General features: G+C 31.7%; 1 protein-coding gene across 2 annotated transcripts in view; it reads right to left on the bottom strand.

The window, feature by feature from the left end:
* Positions 1–24193, bottom strand: part of LOC132944469 (lachesin-like) — a 130565-nt gene that overhangs the window by 23732 nt on the left and 82640 nt on the right. For both annotated transcript variants that reach the window (XM_061013831.1, XM_061013832.1), the window contains 2 exons: positions 23642–23932; positions 18713–18778 (listed from right to left, as the gene is read on the bottom strand). In XM_061013831.1, coding sequence (XP_060869814.1) covers positions 18713–18778; positions 23642–23932 — 357 coding nt within the window. The remainder of the gene's footprint in view (positions 1–18712; positions 18779–23641; positions 23933–24193) is intronic.

Below are 24193 nucleotides of genomic sequence, written 5' to 3'. Positions count from 1 at the left end.
GATTACCACCAGTGGGAGGTATGCGTACCAAAGTTTCAGAACCTCTGGTAAATTTACACCTATAGGCATTGGATATAATATATGGGGGGGGGGGGGAATAGTTCTACATGAGATATATAAAATACACGCGAAATACTTAGTCTTTAAAGTAGAAGGTATTTGTTATAAATTAGATATTATACTTCAACAGTTTTTTAAAACTATAAAATGTCGATAAATAAATACTTATTATTATAATTTGCAAATCATGTGACCTTTGTGAATCCACCTGTATAACGTTTAATTATCGAGGCGAGTACTTCGGCAGAACAGCGACTTCTCAAGTAATATACCATCGTGGGGCCAATGAAATAATAACACAGTCGCGGTATTAACGATTGAAAGTCGTGATTCGTGGTCGTGGTGAAGTTTAATTAATGATTTTTTTTTGCCTTATACCACGTGTATAACTAAAGTTGTACGTACAATATTTTTTCGTTAAAATATTGTTTCCGATTTAATTACATAGTTTCCTACCTTTATTTCCATATTATAGCTATAATAGTATTCGTGTTATAAATCGAATTTATTTTACTTTTGAACACTGTGGTTTCTGGGTCAGATTGAATTAACATGATATCAAATGTATCGATGTTCAATAAATTTAGCACATAATAATATTATAATCAGCTGGGTCGAGCATTAGCTCTTTTTGATACTTAGAATCCACAGCGTCATGTTCATATTTTTTTTAATTGCCTACGTACCGATACTTTTAACCCGTAAGTATACAAATTAAAAATAAACCTCACTATAATACAGTCTACCTTTAAACTTATCGTAAAGTTAAAATATAGAAAAACCAATCGACACAGTGACAAGGCGTCGACTCAGTTTAGCATTGATTGATGATTTTATGTTTAGATATTTTAATTGGCTCTTTGACCACGGCCTTAGTATTATGCGAGAAATACGATTCCAGCTGCAGTGTGTTGTGCGTACGACGGACAGAGACAAAAAAATCTTCTTTGTGATGGCATGGTCAAAACCCATTACATTTCAGGGGAAGGGGAGGTTTAATATTTTTAACATCAGTGTGAGCCGTGGGGGATTCGACCCCACACAAATAAAATACCGTCTGTTTTTGTGGGAATAGTCCCTCAATCCACCCATGGACGTCCTATCGAACATTAACAACAAAAACAACGAAAACCAAATCATTTTTTGATGCCTAAATATTATTGTACAGAGTGTGCAATGACTTCGCTTACTCGTAAAAATTTCAAAATATAAAACTTCTTGAATATTCCTTATTGTGGCCGTGTACCTATACCTATTATAAACTCGATAACACTGGCGTCGCGGTGTGGCCGTGGCCGGTCGGTCGTAATAAATCGGAGTCATTCGGATTGGGCCCGAAAAGAAACGGTTATTGGAGAGGAAGAAATACAATCACGAGATGCGGTGACTTGGATTTTGGACGTTTGTCGGTACAAGTCGCGTTCTTTTAGCCCCGCGGGAATTCCGTTTCGGGGCACAGTGCTATACATTATACCGGCGCATGGAACCGTTAAATCCTAATGGTGTTTTATTTATTTATCGGTCGGCCAGCTGTTAATCATCGGAAACTAAGCTCAACATACGGATTACCGTATTATAATCATTATTCCCAGGAACGATTTGAGGAGATCGCAGCGCGAGTACGATCGTAAATCTAGCGCACCGTGATATTTCGGTGAACATTGCAATATAATATTATGTATCGTGACGTATGTTTATTGTTTACATAATATTATGGCCGTATAGTCAGCTGGTGGCTAACTCAAATGACGTATAATACCGTAATACATAACCTAAATAATACAGCCCAACCCGTCTACGAGTTTCAAACGTATATGACCGTTGATTTAAAAATATAAATCCATTTTTATGATCAATAATAAAACCAATTAGTTTTAAGAGCAGGAGAACCCATTTTACTCTATAGATTTTTATATTAGAGTGAACCGACTTATTAATTGTAAATTAATTACATTTTTAAATTATAAAATTATAATCAACTGCAGGAATATTTTATCGGTTCGTAATATTGACGTATTAGGTACAGCGTGAAACCGGTATATTATAAGAAACAGTCACGTGACCACCAAAAGTGTCCGTTATAGACAGGCTTCTACCAAGACAGTGGTGAATCCAGCGGGAGGGCAAAAGGAGCATTTGCCCCCCCCCCCAATCACCGTAGTTTTCCTTTGTTTTAAACTATGTTTAGCCAATTTTGTAGCCTATTTTGGAACTTTTTGTACTTTGGCCCCGCCCCCCATGCTCCTCTCAAAATTAAGCCCTGGATCCACCACTGTGCCTAGGTACTAAATTGGAATACTTATCTTTTTGTCCGGACATTTTAACAATAGGTACTGCCCATTCGAGAGAGGTGTCCGCTATATACAAGGGAGTCCATTTCATACTTTCGTTTTTATGTCCTGAATTTCGATGATGATTGATCAGATATATTTTGATGGCAGTGTTGTAACTTGTAAGCGCTATAGTAGGTACTGTACAGATTACTGGGTTTCTACACATTATTGAGCCAATATTATAGTATTATTATGGTTTTAGGTTCAGTTTGAAAGTACATTTTAGTAACAAGACCCAAATTACAATATCTTAATATATGGAATTAATCTCTGATTGGGACTGACATCTAATAACTTATATCCAGGTCAAATCGTGAGCTCATCATTTGTGTAACAGGATATAAGGTCCAAACAGTGAATAACGAAGTCACGTGACGCAGAAAGCTTGAAATTCAATATTTGTCAATGTCGAAGAATTAGCGGGGTTTTGGCAAATAATATGACGTGTGTAATTACAATACAATCGAATGAGGTGTCACATCGTAGCGGACTAAAATATAAAGTATTAAGTATTTTATTATTATTAGTTTTTTGTATTGTAACTGCAGTTGTGTTATTGGTTATTTCATAGTATATAAGCTTGTCGATAAAGAGTCTCGTATAATAATATAATGAAGCAACATAACTTATTTAAGACACAACAGTACAACACCCACAGTGACCAAATATAAATTAAGTAAGTGAGATAAATAAAAAAAAAGTTTTCAGATAAAATCTGATATTAAAAGGATATGCACACAAAAGACGAGATTTTCAAGCGAGGCAAGGCAATGAATGGTACCTGCAGTGACGTAGGTACTTAATTAAAAATATTTTTCACCATTTTACAATATAACACCATCTACTGATATAGAACTGTTTAGAGACCGGCAAAGACTTCTCAAACCATTGTTCGTGTAGATATTCCAACTAGAAATCATCACAAAAAACATTTGCCTATTATATACCCCGTAGAGTAATATTACTCTATGATATACCCCCGACGATAACAATATGACTATCACGTGTTTGAACTATAACCGAGTACGGTTATTAAAACTACGACGAGAATGACTGTCGAAGAATATCAATACTAATAAATCTTGCCATCCCGTAAACTTTTTCTTTTAACGCAATAACAAATAAAAAATTTTGTTTGTACTTTGTAATGATATGCTCACACACCATTATAATAAACTAAAATTTTACAGAATAATAAACAACGGCCAGACTGTAGTTTGTAGAAATCGGTCGCATCAAATAAAACCATTAACAACGACAATTAAGATGTCGGCACGAACTTATAACGGTATTACGTAGGATGTGTGTGACTTTATTTTATGCTGAGGCCAAAGAATAATCTAGTTCCCAGGCTCACGATAACTTTTTGATAAAGCCGCCCACCACTCTCTGGTCAGCATCCTCGCGTCGTCCCTTAAACCAGTGCATGAGCACCAACCACCAGAGTAACAACCTCTCAAGTCTCAAAAAAAACCGATTTCAACGAGCGACAACTATTATTATATAGCGACTCCTTATGCGAGCAATAATCAGTGCGTTCTTTAATTCAATTTGTGTATTTGGAGTATTACTTTGTTTCATCTAAAACCTCAAACCCCTACGATATTATCTACAAACAACTGCGAATCAGGTAAGGCATATAATATAATATTTTATGTTGATTGCAGTTAATACATTCTATGTGCCTTTTTCCATAAAATTATATTGTACGGTGTATTTGATCTAATTCTCGAATACACGATCTCGAGAGCCCCCCGAACACCTGGAGGAAGGTAATAGCGTAATTTTACCACTCTAATTTTACTATATTAATATAACTATCGACAGGAGTCGCCATACATTTATCTTATTTCTACGTTATTATTACAACTTACAATAACTTACTTTTTGTAATTTTTTTACATTTTTTTTACATAAAAAAAAAGAGTCGTTTATTAATAAGTCGCAGCACTATTTTATTTTCGGAAAACTAGGAGGTTTATCATGCATATGAGGGTCGTAGTTCTAGCTAGCTAACATATACATCTCGCTCCAATTGGATTTGGATTTTAGGAGTGTGGAGCGATATAAATGGATGGCTGTCTCTTGTTTACAGTTAGCAATACACATAAGCGTGGATATTATGATTCGTGACATAATAAAGGGGCGTATGATTAGACAAAGGGTTTTTGATTAAATTATTGAAAATCATATTTTGGCAGAAGTCCTAATTTTTATTAAAAGTTGCATAATCAGAGGACTAGAGGAGTAGAAACTAAAAGAGCCGTGATCGCCCCTTGAGGTACCTCAGTCACCAGCTTAGAGCTTGGAGCTGCGTGTGACAATGATACGTGAGGTATAGAAGTGCGTTTAGTTAGGTATAGATTGTTAGTAACCTATCCGGGTTACATAGATCATAGATCAGTTGATGATTAAATAATACGAAAGAGGCAGGATCGAATTAATTAAATATATAATATACACCCGGTATCACACGCGCGTCCAAACCTCGGCAAATATCTAGAATGGCGGCTATGAAATATTTTTTACATTTTGAGAGCTGGAATGGATGAAACGTAAACGTTAGATTTCCAATAGGGTTTTTATAATAATAATATCCTAACAATGAAAATAACGATATATTACGTTTTATAAATATTATGATAAACCAACTTATTAGTTACAGTTCGAGTGGTTCACATGATACCTCACGCACATTCACGCGGGTTGGTCATAAAGTATTATGGGGGTAGGTATAACATTATTATTATTATTATTATCATCGTCGTGACGTTTTATTACGAAATCAAACAAATAATATATGATAATATTGTTGTTATTGTAGTGTTGTAACAGCTATGGCGGCCATGTCATCGACGGTGGCGCGTTGTCAATAATATAATGTTCGTTTGATGTCGATAACGACTATTATTATATTATCATAATTTATACGAAGTATGTGTCTATCAGCAGCCGTATATCTGCAGCGTTGTTTCAAACATTTCGCGGTTGCGGGCTATAATAATCATAATACGATACAATAATATTACTATATATAGGCATTATGGTACCCACAGTATAGTGTTTAATAATAATTGTAATTGACAGCGCGAATCATTAGATCGTCGCGAGCCCGGGGGAAGGCGCCCCCACACAGGAGCCGATGATGATATTATTATAATATTAACACCGTATACAATAATAATAATATAATACACATATTACCTATTGTAATATAGCTATAGCTATCTCTGCCTTTGTATAAAGATGATAATAATAATAATAATAATGATAGTAATAATAATTATCGGTAACAGGACGCAGGACGCAACACGCTGCGCAATTATGTGCCACGCCGCCGCTGCCGCCGCCGGTTTGCCAGGATCGCAGTCGACATCCTTAGTGGCGCTAAATGATTGCCGGCATCGGACTCGAACAAACCCGGTGCCAACGCCGAAGACACGAAAGCGCATTCGTCCGTTGCAAATCAATCGCGGCCGTATATAATAATATATTATCACAGATATATATTGATCCGGGACGGCGAAAGGATTCCGCGATGACAGGTCGATAAGGATATGCATAATATGTATATTTATATACACACACGCGTACCTACTATACCTATATATATATTTATATATAATGTGTGTAGGTACCTCTATGTGTGTAAAGAAAAAAAAACCCGTGATTTATCGTACTGCGGGTTTAGATAAAGGCTTGCTTTGAATTATTTAAATAAAAAAATAAATCGGTCGATGGGGTTGAAAAGTTACCAGAAGTAAATTTCCTGGTAAATGCGCAGGCTTTGTGTGTGTGTGTGTGTATGCGTGTTTTTTTTATTTCAATTAATTTCTTAACATCAATTTCCTTTCTGTTAAAATTATTCGTCGCAGATCGTTTTTATTTGCACCGATAATAGTACGTCGGCGGTCGGCGCAGGCAAAAAAGCGTTGAAAATATAATATTATACCGAGAAACGCGTTTCCCGACAATGGTCATCTATAAAGCGTCCACTGAAAGCTTTAAATTATCGAATAACCAAGAAATCTCGATAATATTACCGCCCATAAAATGTACGTCCACACCGGTTTGTCGACACCGATGCTTTAAGTAGATATATAATTTTTGAATTCCGGTTGAAACCACTAAGTCAGTAAATTAATACATTACCGTAATCGCCGCGAAAAAAATGATTTTCAATGGACATTATTCTGTGCTCCAAATATGTGAGTACATTATGATGAAATTACTTTTGACTGCATCCATAAGAAGTCCAGTTTTCAAAGTAAATCGTTTTGATTTTTCAGCGTAAGGATAAACTCCCGACAACGATGATCAAATAATTCTCAAGAAATCTCACTTGGTAAAGTTTTTAGTAAGGGTGCAGATGTCATTTGGTCCGAATATCTATCATTGCTGTACAAATGATAATAAATTATTATTCACCATCTACTCATCTTGCACCGAGTTTAGCGAAGTGAGACGAGTCCCCATCACACAGTGTCTGCGATAATGCACCTACGGTTTTAACATTTTAGCTTAAGTTTTTTTAAAATTTTGTAGACTGATTCAGAAAATACAGCCAAACACCTATTTTAAAATGTTAATTTGTTTTGAAAACCCTACAAGCAAATACAAAAGCAAACATCGAATATGTATGTAAATATTTATGAACTGTATAATATTATGTGATCCAAGGCTCAATATTTATCAGTGCGTAGTTTTCTCCAAATTTATATCAACAGCATGGTTACATTCACGGTACATGGAAATAAATTCGGAAAGTTATTGATTTACCAACAAAAAAGGTAGGTACCAATTATAATTGCTTGTTACACGTGTATTGCTTATTCATGTGCAATAATAGTAGATACGTTAAATTTTTTCGCAAGTAATGCGTATATAACGGAAATTAAAAATGCTCATAACTCATTCAAAAACTGAATAATCGTGAAAATCCAACATACAAACATGGAAAATGTTCTTACTATTAAATTCGATATTAGGTTGATTCACTCTAATAATTCTTAAACTAAAAGAGATAAACGTGATCTGTACGTAAATTTACCACGTCACGCACTTGTAAGACGGAGACAACACACGCGGGTGTGGCGTCCTCTTTACGACATATAATTATGTACAAAATATATAATATATGACATATGTGTACTACTGTATACATACGCTAATATACGTCTATTATTGTTTGTAATGATTTTACGCGGGAATTTAATTGTTTGTATTGGTTTGTTTATTTACATTTATATATATTAGATACAGTGTTAAAGTACAAAATAAACGGTCGTGAATGACGACACTTCACAAAACTTATTGACGATAAAAAAAAAAAAAATAACCAAAATTCAGAGAGATAATATTATAATAACGCACGCATAATTATTCATACTATGAACATACAGTAAAACTAGGAAACGTTATAATATCTCGTCAAAGATTTTGAATTGTCGACAGCACTATAATTTTACGATTAATAGTATATATTATAATCTATATCGTATTGGCATCGATTGCTCTTTTTCCGTCATTGTATGGTCGATATTTTAATTTATAGAAAGAATTTATAAGATCAAAATAATATTACGAAGAAAATAATATATATATGTACATATATTATGTAATTATTATAAAGAAAAATATACGTTGTATAGAAAATTCCAATAGGTCCTTGAGGTAAAATCTATGTATTTCTAGGTATCTGTTTTTATCAATATAATTCACGTATAACGCGTTTGTTAATTGAGTTAGGTATACACAAAAAATAAAATTTTATTGGAATATTAACACTGTGTGCTTGTAATATTATTTTTTTTCGCTATTTATGAATAACATAAAGTAATAAAAAAACAAAGTTACTTTTATTTTGTTTTGTTTTCTTATTTATAAAATATATTCAGTTTTATGTAAAGTGTAGCTTGAATAAAAATTGAATAATATTGTGCCTAATTTATGTAGAAAAGTGTGCAATAAAATAAATAAAGTTTTCACTTTTATGAAAACATGTCAAAAATCAAAAAAAAATTAATAATAATATGTCACTATTACTTATTGTGCATAATCGATTTTAATAACATTTCCCACCACAGTAACTATGTCAACAATAATATTATAGATAGTGATACTAGAAATAACGGTAAGTGAATTGCTTTTCGTTCCGATTTCGTAGAAAGGAACTCTTAGGCCACTTGACATACATAAAATGTAATGTTTGATTAATAATCTGATTTTTTTTGTAAATTTGAATACACCTTGGAATACACAAATAAAAAAAAATGTATCTTTTAAATATTAAACGTTATGGATTGAATGATATTGTTATTTAGTGTTTTTTCAATCATTTCAAAGGGTATTAAACAATCATTGGTTCGCCTACCTATTATTATTATTAACTTGATTTGCATTGAAAATAATTTATCTGCGTAAATATTTGATATTTATTCAATACATTGTACAGCATTTTATATATATTATAGTCATGTTATAACAGTTATGAATTAATAAATACCTATTTATGAATTTTCGTCACCATTTTATGATTTTAATGATCAATATTTATAGTCTATACCCGAGTTATAGGTACATAATCAAATGTACAAATTATTAATTATTATCATTATGATAGTAATTTTTACAGTAATAAGCTATATCACATCTCGCGGGTATCGCAATCTTATTGCCTTGTCTATTTAGTAAAATTCTAATTACTGAACTATTAATGATTTTAATGAAAATCAAATATTTAATAGTAATATTATTGGGTATCATAAATGCTTAAAATTAAAATTAATACAATATTTAATAGCTATTGATTAAAATTAATATACTGAACAATACATCCATCATGATTTTCTAGCACAGTCTTTATTATTAGAGAATCATGCTTATAAAAAATACAGTAAGTTATCATCGTTATTTAAAAAAAAATAAAGACATCACGGATAACCATATACACTTCAAATACACACGTTATATATATATGTGAAAATACAGTATTGGCTTGGAGGCTTAAAAGCTTTTTTATGAACGAAGACTTTGTTCAATGAAATCCTTTTTCCAGCCGGTTATTGGGTAAGTTTAAAGGTTTTAAGTATTTATTTTTTACGGTGTATTTAAAACCGTTACATTTTTCATTTTTCTATGGCTTTAAAATATTTGACTAAATATTAAAAACAGTATACATATTATAAGCATGTGTACGAAAAAAAACATAAATATTTGATGGTCAAGTACGAACAAATCGAGTAGATAGGTATTTAAATTGCAGTCTGAACTCTTCAAGTATAAATCCTTCCTACACCCGAGTCCTAAAACACCTGCAAGGGTTAATCTCTGCGTCATTTGTCTCGCAACGTTTTCCGTCGTTATCAAACCGGACCCGTACGATGTCCGGTATACGTACGGAAGGTTGGTCTAACCTTCCTAACCTTCGTACGAAGTCTTAAACCATGTCGGTCGTTCGTCAAAAAATATTGCCATTTTGTAGACAGAAAAAAAAAAAAATTAAAAATAGAATTTTGAAAACTTTACTCGCAGCGATTGATGGGCTTGTTGTCAATTATTAATGTGGGTGAGTCCGTAACGAGAAAATATTAACGTATTGTTCGCAATAATTTTCTACTGTCGGGGGGCGAGATATATTACACATAATATTATTACGTTGCTATATCGTCTTGTTACGGTCGACATTCGATTCCTTCCGATCCTACGTGTGCGCTCGCAAAGAGCAAAGCCCAGCTGGGACGGCGTCGCGCCCCTAAATATGACGGCGGGTCGGCTGGGCGGGGGCAGAGCACATTTGGCGGGTGCAAAATCGTTTAATTAGGGAGGCGTTTTACTGGGACTGCTCCTCTCGGAGTGCCATTAAGAAAACCAAAACAACGACGGCGGACCTCAGATTGTCGGGCGGCGCGAGACCGGCGAAGAAATTAATAACGAGCGGAGGAGGAAGTAAATGGTCGTCCTCGTGTTGTTTTTGCGGTGATGGGCCTTAATGGTGTGCGAACGAGCCGGAAAAGAAGAATTTGTTTCGCTAATGTTCTCCCGCGAGAATACACGATTATAATAAAATATGTTTGTATTATATATACCTACATGTTTTTTACCCCGCTAATAGCCGGTAATGATTATTATTATTATTATTATTATTATTAATTGTACAGATCGTTGATTTAAATGTATTAATTTATCATTCGGTTACGCGTTTAATTACGATTAATCGTTATTTTTTCGCCTGGTGTAAACTGACGTAGGTACCTACTATAATATTATTATGCCTAAATCTAACTGTTTTATTTCGCTAATCACAACCTGTTCGTCAGCCGCTATATTATTATGATTGTACGCCGTAAAAATAATAATATTTTTTGCGCGTTCATAAAAAAAATTAAAACGCGGTTCAAATCATTGAAATTTAAAACGAATATTATATCGAATATTAACACCGCGGTATTAACCGAAATAGAAAATTATTGATCTTATACGCTGGTATATCATTGATTTAAAACTATTTTATTCGTTTCACTGTGTAAAGCGACAACGCCAATACAAAACTCACGAATATTGGTTTATATTTTAGTCTATTACCTATTACAATATTATAATGATTAATCGATATTGGTTTTCAGACGAATACTTTGAGTAACACGTATTTTGTAATGACGTGAAACTGCGACTAGTTACTTTAAAATCAAATCGAATAGTTTTGTATTTTCATAAGGCAACGGTGCAACGGTTTAGTGTAAATCGGTTCAACTTTCAACACATAATATTATAATCAACATAATATCGATAATCTATGACGTGTTATAGGTACGACGGTTTAGTGTAAATCGACTCAATAACATATTATAAATTATAGTTAACGTTTAATCAACTATCAAGAATCTATAACGTGTTCCCGGACCATTCATCGGACTGTGTTAAAACCATATAAAACACTATGATAAACAAACAACTTTTTATTGGTAATGAACAAAGTGGGTTTTCGGAGATACGAAAATACATACACAGACGCGTATTTCCTAAGGCAAAGCAAACAAATCGAGTCGCGGCTTAGGGATAGGTAGATATCGGAATATTGATTGATATCGTCTTAAAATTAGAACGTTTCCGAGCACAATATGTCACACGCTCACACACCTATCGCGTGTTGTACGAGGTGCAGAGGACAGCTCAGTGAAATGTGTGTAGTAGATTTTTTTAGTTTTGTACTCGACCTTTAATGCCCTTACGTTAAAAGGGTTAGTGCAGTTTATCGGTTTGTACATAATATATTATATATATATGCATGTATATATATATGCTGCTACATAGCCGCTTTTAACGCGAGTTAAGTTAAAAAACACTTTAACGGAAAGCCGTTATTCACCGTTGCGGCGGGAAACGGCCGCAGAGTTACTATCGCTTTAATGATAATATCTTGTAATCGTCTCGATGCGCAATTGCGCACAATAGTTCTAGCCGTCGCCGACACTATAGAATATCGCAATATATAAGTGTGCGCTCGTCATTATTATTATTATTATTATTATTATTATTGCCATCACACGATAATAACATATATAGTGGCCACTATTCGTGTATTATAGTATCACTATATCATCGACCGTAACCAACCATCGATCGTAATAATATACTTAAATACCTGCTTTTCACACACACACGCACACACACACACACACACACACGAATGAGTATGCCGTACGGGTGGTGTATTGACATATTATATCGTCGGGTCCATCTCCATTTTGCTGCTGTCGCGTGTGCGTCGCGATAAAACGCAATCTTCAGCCCTTTGCCGGAAACATCGCCGTCAGATGCACCGCACCGATCGTCCCGGTGTTTGCGGTACCTATATGTACGATATATTGCAATATAGGTGTATACATTTCACTGACACATTATATATTAATATCACGTCGACATCGAGCACATCGCAAGCGTATAATATTATCCCGCAGCCGTATACAGGATGATGTCACACAGCGGTAGTCTCCGCGACAGCGACTAGCAAACGCGTGACTTATGCAAATCAGCGGCGCGCCATATTATTATTGTTGTGCACAATATACGATGCCATATTATACAATGTATACCCACGCAAGTCCGCGGGCGGCCGCCAGTTTTCGAGTCTATGGTTTGCATATTATAGATGATATTTTATCGTTTTTTTCGAGAGAGAGAGAGAGAGAGAGAGAGACAGACAGACAGACAGACAGAGAGAAAGACAGACGTAATATATTATGATGTAAATATGATAAAAACACGTACAATATTATATAATTATATAATAGTACAAGTAGAAATGAACAATAATATGGAAATAGCTGTGCGTGGTTTTTCTGTCAGAAAATTTAAAATATAAGTGATTTACGCGATTGATATTAATATTGTCATATATTTATGAATATAATATTATTCTGATCACATTATATCATATGAACGATATAGATAATAAAGGAATGGATAGAACATCAACGATTATCGAACGGAAATTTAGAGATAAGCTTTTGAGAATATGGGGCCCATTATTTTCAATGGTTTGTACATAACCGCAAAGAGCCCCATTTTGTCCGTCTCTCATCAAAAACAGGCAAAAATTATTCATCTGCCTTCCTCGAAAAAGACCGCGACCCCATGATACGTACTTGATATTGGCTTGGTCTACCTATTTTTTTTTTTTTAATTACGATGCTACATGATACTTGATATTCCCGTCAAAATGTTCATAACTAGTTTGGACGGAATTACTTTGAAAGTTTATATTTGCTTTGAAAAAAATATAATGAGTTATACGTGATGGCATTGTTAAAATATTTCAGATTTGTTTTTAAAAACTGTATGTACATAATAATATCATTGGATTGCTTTTTTTTACTTCTGAAGGTATCCGCTGCTTCTTCACCAACAAAATTTACGTTCAGCAGAATTCGTTTTGTGCCATTCATTTTAACGCAAGGGTGAATTTCTCTGTTTTAAAATTTAATCACACGAGCATTTTAAAACTGTAATATTTTACATATAATTATGACTTATAAATTATTATAACTCTCTTTAAAATTAATAAATCGTTAATAGCTCACGATATAGGTTCCCAAGACGATATTCTCAACTTTCAACTTTATAATAAATTGAAAACAACAAAACAAAACAAACGCAAATTTGCTATGTCGTGCGTCAATGTAATACGCGGTTACTGCAAAATACGACACGTGCGAGTAAAGCTTCCTCTTAAAGCTTGAAAGTTATTCGCAATTCTGCTTTAATGCGCTCACGTCGAGTTGGCAATATTTTTTTTTTTCAAAAATCGAGCCTAGATCGATTTTAAGTCTCGGGAGTATACACGGGAGACGGATAAATAAATCAATCAGCGTTGTGCCGTAATAAAATAATTTATTATTATCAAAGTTCGGTTAAATTAATAAAAGTATAGGTACCTACGATAAATACGAATATATGATTTATGGACAAAAACTATCGCGGTGCAGGTACATCACGGGCGATGTCATACTATAATATATACTATGTAATGAAATATGCGATTGTCAGTGGTTTTTTCTTTGACATGGTCGGTGGCGAAAACGAGATAAAGCTGTTCGTGAGGGTCGGACGGACCGACTTTGGTCGGGAGCGGTGCATTAGATGTCGGCCGACAAGTCGCGTCTCACCGTTGTATAGTTCTTCGGGTACGGGAAAACGGCGGCGCAGCCAAATTTTTCCTCTAAACCTATTATATTACGAGTTAAGTTACGTACACCTTTCCCGGGAAGTCTGAAAATAAAATCGTTGCCTGCTCCCAGCCAGCTAGGACCGAAAAAATCACTTAAACGAGATCGGTGACGTACACAATACATAATAAAAGTGTGTTGTGTTTTAGAAACGCTTCGGTTATGTAATAACACGGATGTGAGTACGCGTATAATAATATTATAGTGATACCAAGTAGGTATTTGGCAGGTAGTTGTACGGTGTATTACACGAGGCGATTCGCTAAGCTTGTGCCCCCGCCATTTTTTTATTTAATTTAATCAAATTCCGATTTTTTGAATTTTTAATTACACTCAAAGGCCGTATTTTAAAATACTTGGTTTATTGTACCGTTGGCGAGTATGATTTGAAAAGAGTTTCTTATGGTGATACTGACATGTTTTTTGGAAATAAGAAACACCATTTTTTCCGGAAAAATGTTTAAACAGATGACACAGCTATTTCGAATACTTTGAATTTTCTAAAATGAAATTCGAACGACTAGTTTTTGAGTTCCGTATTTAATGTCTTTAGGTAAGAAGGATGTCCCTAGGTAATAGTTCAATTATTGTATGATTAGAAGATTAGGGGGCCATGATAATTTAAAAACGTTGGTATTTTGTTTGTATACAACCATTTTTAAGGTATATTATAAATTATCCTTGGTATATACATTTTAAAAAGTAATAACTCGAAAACGTCTCGTTCGAATTTAGATTTACACACATCCAAATGTTCAAAATATTCATCTGCTCAACAATTTACGTAACAAATGATTATTTATATTTTAAAATAAAGAAGTTTGTGTCGTTTCAGGACACTTTTTAATGTATAAGTAAGTAAAAAATCGAAATAATCAAAAATATGTTTTCTTTAGAATACATACAAAACAATTGCAAAATTCAGAATTTGAATTAATTATTAAAGGAAAATATGGGGTTCGTAAGCATGTATGATGAATTGATGAATCACCCTGTATAATGGGTGTATTGTGCGCTGTGTATTTATATCGAAATCCACAACCAAAAGAGATTTTTTTCTTCATCTCTCTCGATACGATATCAGTCTCATCGTGTAATTTATTCCATTTCGAGGTTGTTCTTCAAATTCAGAAAAATACATCACATCTTTCACTGGTTTTTCTTCGAAGAAATCGATCGTATATTATACTGTTTACGTATCATCTCTCGGGTTTACTTTATTATTATTATTTAACACAATACTACGGCGTTTACTTGTAGGTACTAGGTTTTAAATTAATTTCTGTAGTTATCTCAGCGGTGGAAAATATTTTTTTAAATTATTACAATAATAATAATGCAATATTTTTATTCAATTTTTATTTTCAATCAAATGAAGTAATATTGAAATCGAATTATTTATATAAATACAAGTGGTTACGCAACAGAACAGTTATTTATGTAAAAGAATAATTACTATCGTTATAAAAAATTGTTATATTTGAACAATTGTATTAGTATTTTGTTAGTCTAATCTTTTTTTTTTCATTTTTTTCCTATCGATATAGTTATATATTATGTAATATTATTTGTATCATTAATATTTTTAATATTTAAAATAAATATAATATACTGATGAAATCATTCACAATTTACTATTGATTGGAATGAATTTATTGATTAATCCATTAGTATGTGTTTAAAATGGTTTTTTTTTCAATTGCCTAGGTACCTCTTTTTTTAATTATAATTTTTTTTTAGCATGTATAATGTCACATAAATTTTTGATCCATCAATTTGTAAAAGGTATTTTATGTATGATAACGTCGACATTCTATTACATCGAGATGAACACATTATATGCGACTAGCTCTTGTTTCGAATAACAGTGAAATGTGGTGCACACTTTACACACGGGTATAAATCACATTTAAATTTTACACGGAACTCAGCCATTATTTTTGTGTCCGTAAATTCCAAATAAAACTACACGTGATCCTGTCTCTTCAGATAAAACACGCGTGTCATACAGCAATAAGGACGTTTTTTGTGTGTTTTTTTTTTTAAGAAACACCATCAATGTTAAGTTGTAAGTTGTCCGAAGACGATTTTGAGCAATTACACATAATATTATACTGACGTCTGAAACACTTACTTGCAAGACGCAACATATGCGTACTATATGAAAACAACCTACAGATTACGTCGTGAAATTATGGTAAAAATCGAAATAATGTTATGAAAGTTTTGGAAATATAATATGCAACATTTATTCTAAAAGCTTTTCAAGCTTTTGAGCTATTGAAACCGAAAATGTTATAAATTTTTAACTACGAATTTCATAGCTTGTACATTTTTGGTAATTTCAATTTCAAAGGCCTACGAAATAAAATAAAATAATATATTAACTTATTTATATTTTTCGATATTTTTTTTTTAGTCGCTATAATAAACAACCGATGGGCAACATTTTATTTTGTTTTAAAACTTATTGACTGATAGCCAAAAATATCGTATCAATAAAAACAAAAAATATAAAATAATTATTGGTGGAAGTTTCAAGCTTCTAACTCCCTTTAAAATATTGAAAAAAAATTTTTTTTAAAAAGACGGTTTCTTCGAAAACGGGTGTATTGCAGATATTCCGGTTTACCCACTATTTTTTGTTGTTTTTTCCTCCAGTTATTGAGAAAAGTATTGCGTGCGCATTTCTTACCTACCCTTGAACCTCCACTCCCAAAAGTACCAAACAGGATATAAAAATTCGTTACCAGACTACCAGAGATCAGCCTCAACGTTGAAGACAGAAGTAAATTTTTCCTCGTTACACCAGACATTCACAAAAAAAAAAAATGCACACATCATTGCGAGACGATTACATTCCTCACTCCGCTCAGTATTTAAAATATGCTCATATTATAATGAATATAATGTTGAAGTGATCATACGGAAAGTATGTAGGTATTTCATTGGGTACATTTTACGATAAATATTGTTTCTTTTTTCCAAACATAATATTATATTATTGATCACGTTTTAAAAACGGTTAAAGTTAAAAACTATTTACAATCGTAAAAAGCTATTTCCTAGAGCCGTCGATAAAAAAATAAAATATGTCTATATAAATGTGAATGATTTTAACTTGATAAAATTTAATATTAACTTGTATATTTCCAGTGCCTTTAGAACACTATAGAGCCAAGACGGATTTCACCATAAAAATGTATGTTTAATAATATCCGTATTAATATATTATTACAAGCGAAACAACGGCGATGGTCTGATTTTTTATAATAATATATTCTTTTGAGTGCACGTTTAGGGCCTCGAACCATATATTTTATTGGTCAAAGGCTGATGCCGGCACCCAGGATAGGTTGTGTTTTGAATTGTTCAGCTTTTTGCATAACCACGTAACAACTGCAAGTACATCACGGGAAAAACAACAGTTAAGCAAATAATTATAAACGAAGATAAAACCTATTTAACCAAGCACGGTGTTGATCGATTCGAACTTTGAATCAGTGTACTCAAACTCATTGGCGTTATCCCGTCGTAAATTTTATGTTTATAATTCGCACCACTGTCAGTAGAAGTTTATCAAAATAATTAGTTTTACATTATATATTTATTTTATATGACTCACTGATGTAAGAACAAGTAAAAATCAGCAGGTATGTCTACGGCAGTAGGTCAGTTTATTTAGTAAGTGCATCGATAGAACTATATAATATACTATACAAAACTAATCAATTAATCAAACACAGCAGCTTATTATCGAATTGATTAATGTCGATAATAATGTAATTCTCGAGAGGAAAGGACGACGCCTACAAAATCTCTTAACTCATATTATTATTATTATTGTAATAGACCATTTGGGTGGGGGGGGGGGGGGGGGATTGCCATTACGCCATTACCTACGTTAACCGTACGATTATTAATGCGATTCTCTGATGTATGGTTAAATGGATGTGTTGTAGTGGCTCTATACACTTGGACACATGTAATAATACTATTTCGGCCATTCAAATTTGTGAGAAGCAGTTAACAGTGCACAGGTCGTCGCAGATTTCCCGAGTTTAGAATAATTTATAGTGCCTACCCGATTCGCAATGCACTGGAATCAGTAGGCACATTATAATATTTATAATATATAGTATAATACATAATATATATAAAAATAGTATATTATTGTGTAAGCATATATTGTACATATTTTTCCAATTTATGTCGTTAAATATGGCAATATTAAAAGCAATCAAACACGTTTGAACAGGGTACGGGCGCAGAGATCTACACAAAATATATTATAGAACTATGATTGCTTCAACGCCCAATAAATATATATTTTAAACAAAGTGGTTCATAATGACGCAGTATACAATATACATCATAAATTATATAATAATTGCTGCAGTTTTCTACACGTTCAAAAACCGTGTACACACTTAGCACGATAACTGCAGATATTTTCCGCGTTTGGTTGTTTATATACCTCTTCAGGTCGAAGCGTTAAAAACTATAAAAATGGCTATAAACTCCTTAATAACTAATTCAACCGAGTGTAAAAAAAAATTCAAAAGAATTTATTATTTCAATGAAATGGCTTACCGATATGTGCTGCTCCGTTCAGTAATCCTGACGTACTTTTTGGATTTTGAAATGGTCTAGGAATTTCTGAAAACAATAATTATACAGAACGATATTATAGTTACGAAAATAATAATTAACGATTTTCAAATTTAATGAGCAATAATAATTGATGTAAATTCAAAATTGTGATATTTTTTAAGATGTATTAATATAATTTTTTAATCAAGTATACATATTATGATTAGCGATACCTACTAAATATTTGTTTTGAAATGTTTATTGGGTTTATTTATTGAACATCATCACAAGGTCAGAATATACGTATTTACAGGACGTAGGTATATTATAATATTAATATTAAAATAAATGTAGAAATTATAAAATATATATTATTTAATATAGTATAATAAATCAAGACCAGAGAGCAACAACAAGACATCTCCAATTAATACAATTTTTAATGAAGTACTTAAAAATATTTTAAAAACTAACATCAAATATGATATTTAGATATTACATATATCTATTTGCAATGATTTGTATAAGTAGTAGCCAGTGACGAATTGTCAAAATTAAATTTGTATGATCTCAAAATCCGAAAATAAAATTTGCAGATGACTTGTTGTTGCACTAAGAAATTATTATGCAGTACATAATATATATATTATATACTTTATTTTACTCCATACTTGTACTGAATAAATTATTTTAGTGCAACAAGAAGACATCTCCGAGTTCTATGAAATAAAAACCAGACATCTCCTTTTTATGATATCTTTGTATTTAACAATCGAATTTGTTAGGTTGTCGCACCAAACAGCGCAGTTTTTTTCCTTAATAATAATATGCAACCAAAAACTAATTTTCTCCAAAATATGGAGATGTGTTGTTGTTTCTCTGGGGTCTCTGAAAAATGTATAAATATATTTTGCAGTAATTTTAAAATAAGCATAAAACAACTGAAATTTATCTACATGACGCGACGTAGTTGTACAATGCAGGTAATAATTATCAATTGACATAAACATAATAAAAGTGCAATACATTTACCTAACGTTATTTTCATATACGATAATATAATAATTATTGTTTGTCTATAAAACAACTAAAGAAGACCATAGCTATAAACATAAATATGAATAAACGTAGTCGTACTTCTTCTATTAATGATCAGTTATACTCAACGTTTATAACTTGTCCATCTTGGCCATCGGCAACCGTTACGATTTCACAAAATTAGGGGTCCGAACACTATATTGTATTGAATAAACGATCCTGTTTAATTGTAATGGAATACAAACTTAAATGTTATTATGAAATATGATTTAAACATTTTAACTCCAGCGTAGAAGATATATTTTATCATGGCAAATCAACATTAAATGTATTGGTTATTTCATCATGATATTTATTATTTGCTAATTAATAGTAGCATTTATAGCTAAAAATTGGTTATTTTCATATTAATATATTGTTGCGAGTGGTCCCGCTGATTTTTAAATATATTTTGGTAACCCATTACCTGTGACGTCAGATGGGGGCCTAGATAAACGGGACGATTTACACCAATTAGAAAATTACGAACTTTTAACTAATCGAAAGTAAAATAAGAAATAATCATATTCAGTTCACGGAAATCCCAATAAAAACCAATAGCTTACCTCCAATTGAATAAAAACGGTATTAAGAATGATAAAATAAATTCAGACCACGTCGATAAAGTTTACGAAGATCGCCAAATTTTTCCTGTAAATTACCTACTCAATTAAGAGGTAAGTTATATTAATATTAATTTAATTGCCGACGATATTCAGATGGAAATCACCGTTTTTAGACCCAATTAAAAATTAATAATTGTATTTTGAAACTTTATCATTCGAAGAAGTTTTAATGCGAAGAGAGGCCTTTTGAAATGTTGGTCAAAAAGTAAACATAAATTGTTTTTTGATAATCCATTAAATTTTAATTTTGAGAATAATCGCAGAAGTTCACAGGTAGGTATATTAAAATAATCTAATATTGTAAGGAGAAAACGAATTTTTAAATATATTTACTTCAATATTGTTAGAATAAACATAATATGCTTTATAATAATATAGGCATGATTATACAAATAACACAAAATAATATTTATAATTCATAATAAAAAATTTAAATGAGTATAATATGTTTAAAAAAAATCACAAAATCTTATTAATTTGCTATTTTAACATTTATTAAAAATTATATTTTTCAATTATATTTACAAAAAGTTTGTAATCTATTTAAGCGTTAAAACTTTCAATATATACTATATTGACTTTTTACTTATGATTCACCAAACACCAATATAAAAACAATTTATTCAAACAAAAACTTCTGAGAATTTTATTGGTGTTTGGCTTATATTTATTTTATTTTCAAAATCAATTAAATTGTGTACAAATAATTTTAAATTGTGAAGTGTGTTTTGGATTTTTACAAGTTTTTATTCATTATTTTCTTAAGTTGTAAAATATAAATATTACACTGATGGGTATTTCACAGTTATTTTTTTACAATTGTGAAGTTCGTACAACGCTCCTGACTTGGTAATTTTTTATACCATAATATTTAATGTTGCCAATCCGTACAATTATTTTTAACATATTACTGTTGACGTCTTTTAAGTAATGAGACATTTTGAATTAACTTCTAGAAACGATAGATTTTAATCTGAAATTGATATTTTTTTACTCATCCCAAGTTTGAAATTCTACGAAGACTGTCATTTAAATGCATGAGGGTACAAAATTTATTAGAACTTATGTCATAAACTCTTAGATACTATATTTATACAATATATAAATGTTTCTTTTGTAGTTCGAAACTGATATAGAAAGTTTAAAAATTGATGTGCTCTTTGTTGAATACGAATGTGAATCGCACTGTGTTTTTATATCACTTCAAAAACATCATGTATGTTTTATAACATTTTATTTTTTTTTTGTCGGTTTCTTTTAGGTTTAAGTTTGTATTATACGCATTGTGTATAAAAATAATAGTGAATTTTTATGTGATTTTTTTATGACATGCGTGTTGTTTTAAAATTATAATAACACACTTATGCCGGGTCGTATGAGGAATATCGCTAGACATATTTTGATGAATCAATTTAGTGTGCCACTTTGTCACTTGTATATGATTTAGTGGTTCGCGGTTGGTCCATTACATTTTAGTGAACCATTTATTTAATACATTTTTTTTATGTGACCCGGCATATAATATTATATTATGTATTATACCTTTATAATACATTTTAAAGCTACATAATGTTAGACTATTCCATGTAACTATAATTATAACCATGGTTTAATTATTCGCATATCTCACTATGATTAATACAGTATTTGTGGTATATGTGTAGGTATAAGTTATGAAGTTTCAATACTTCAAAGGGATTTAACTCTTAATTTTATTTTCACTACACTATAATATTATTATACCTTTCACATTGTTCAAAATTACAATACGATATAAAATCGGTAACTCGACGATAACTTCAATGAACTTGTAACGAATTAGCAATTACCCAGGACACCGTAAATCTAGTCTCACACAGTCAAACGATGCCAAATAGATGATAATATTTATGTAGGTACCTATATATATTATTTGGTGAATCGTATCGCAATCGAACATTCCCAGTAGGCCATTCACGTAGTTTTCAAACGAGGTCTGTGGCATAATATTTGACACGAATCAACGGAAAAGCGTAAACGTTTTTTACCCAAATGTAAACGTAATGTAGTCGAGTGGTAATCGATTGTAGTCCAAGTTGTTTAATTTGGTCTTTCGATTTGTGATTAGTCATACAAGTCATATAGTATTTGATTCAATGTATGCGTTGTTTATTTTGGAGCATGGGCGACTAAGTAATTATTGTTTACAACTGTATAACGACCACATTCAGCGAACGCTTTTTTTATTTTTCCAAAAAAACGCAATCCAATATCATAATGGTTAATCGAGTAAAAAGACGAAGAAAAACAGCAAAATATTAGATGTTTAAAAATATGATAATATTAGATATTGAAAATAATAATATTGAACAACGAGAGAGAAATTAAAAAACTGCAATAACATTCAAATAAATACAAACAATACAATAATTTTAATATAGATTTTCTCGTATCAACTATAAATGTAGTTCATCGGCTCACGGCAGGCAAATGGAAAACAGTTACACGGAATAATAATTATTTATGGTTTCATCTTCAACGGCTCAATAAAAATTGTTATTTCCAGGATAAATATTTCAATTGCGAACAATGCAATAACCACAAGACTTGAATTCCAAGAAGAAAAAGGATCGACTGATGTAATAAATAAAATTGAACATTTGACTGTAAGATAATAAATGATAATAAATTATCTCAATCTGAATAAAAGTCAATACAAGTAGGTAGGTAATAAAAAAATTTAACATTTAAAATTTTTAAAAAAATTCTACAATATTAATGTTTTTAACTACGTAATTTACGACAGAAACAAAATAATTAAGTTTATAATCTTACTAATCTAGTTTATAAATACGAAACGTAGTTCATGGACGTTTTAGTATAGCTAGGTACGTTTGATTTGACCGTAATTTTTTTTTCAATATATTTCACTTTGTTGTGCAGCAGTTGTCATGTGTAGTCGAAATGATGTATTGATCGATTTAAGTAATTTATGTTTGAGGAATTGTGCTTAAAATAAGATACGAACTTCTATAGTATTATTTTATGCAGATCTACCATAAAAACTATAATAAGTATTAGGTTCATAAATCTATTGTACTGATGTGTGTGTGTGTGTGTTTTTTTTTTTTGTAAGTACACAAGTATAAAACGATAATACATTAGGTACATTTAAAAAGCATACAAAATACCTATACTAATATATTATTATGACTATTTATGAAGATATACACAAAAATAATCTTACCATAAATTCGCATGGATCCTTCGGCTTCACCCAACGAGTTTTTTGTGACACATCTATAACTTCCATAATCTTCTGGACTCAGAGATCGTATAGTTAGCTTCATGTGTGCCTTGTACCCATTTTCGTTGGTTACTATGTGATACTTTGACCCAGAAAATATCATATTTCTGGATTCTTGGAAGGACCAAAAGCTTATTGGTCGAGGATATGCTTCAGTCAGACAGTCGATGGTTACGTCAGTGCCCAACGGGGCCCCGACTAATTGATTTGGCACCACCAACGTTGGAGAAACTGAAAATATATTAGTAAAATGAAATAAAAGTACGATTTCGTGTGAAAAAAAGAGAGTACAAAGTTCATCCTGATAAAGTTATAATATATTGGCCAAGGAAGGATAAAATAGGGAAAATAATGTTTTGGAGAAAATACGTTGAGCATGGAAGAGAATGTTTGAAGAGTTAAAAGGGGACAACAGGTAGGCGTGCTGTGGTGAAAATTTGATGTATTTAATGAGGATACGGGGTTTAGGTTTGATAAGGTTTCACATTTCGC

The sequence above is a fragment of the Metopolophium dirhodum genome, chromosome 5 (assembly GCF_019925205.1).
Source record: "Metopolophium dirhodum isolate CAU chromosome 5, ASM1992520v1, whole genome shotgun sequence".
Lineage (NCBI taxonomy): Eukaryota > Metazoa > Arthropoda > Insecta > Hemiptera > Aphididae > Metopolophium > Metopolophium dirhodum.
Note: the sequence above shows the minus strand (reverse complement) of the source record. Positions and strands in the feature narration are given on the sequence as shown.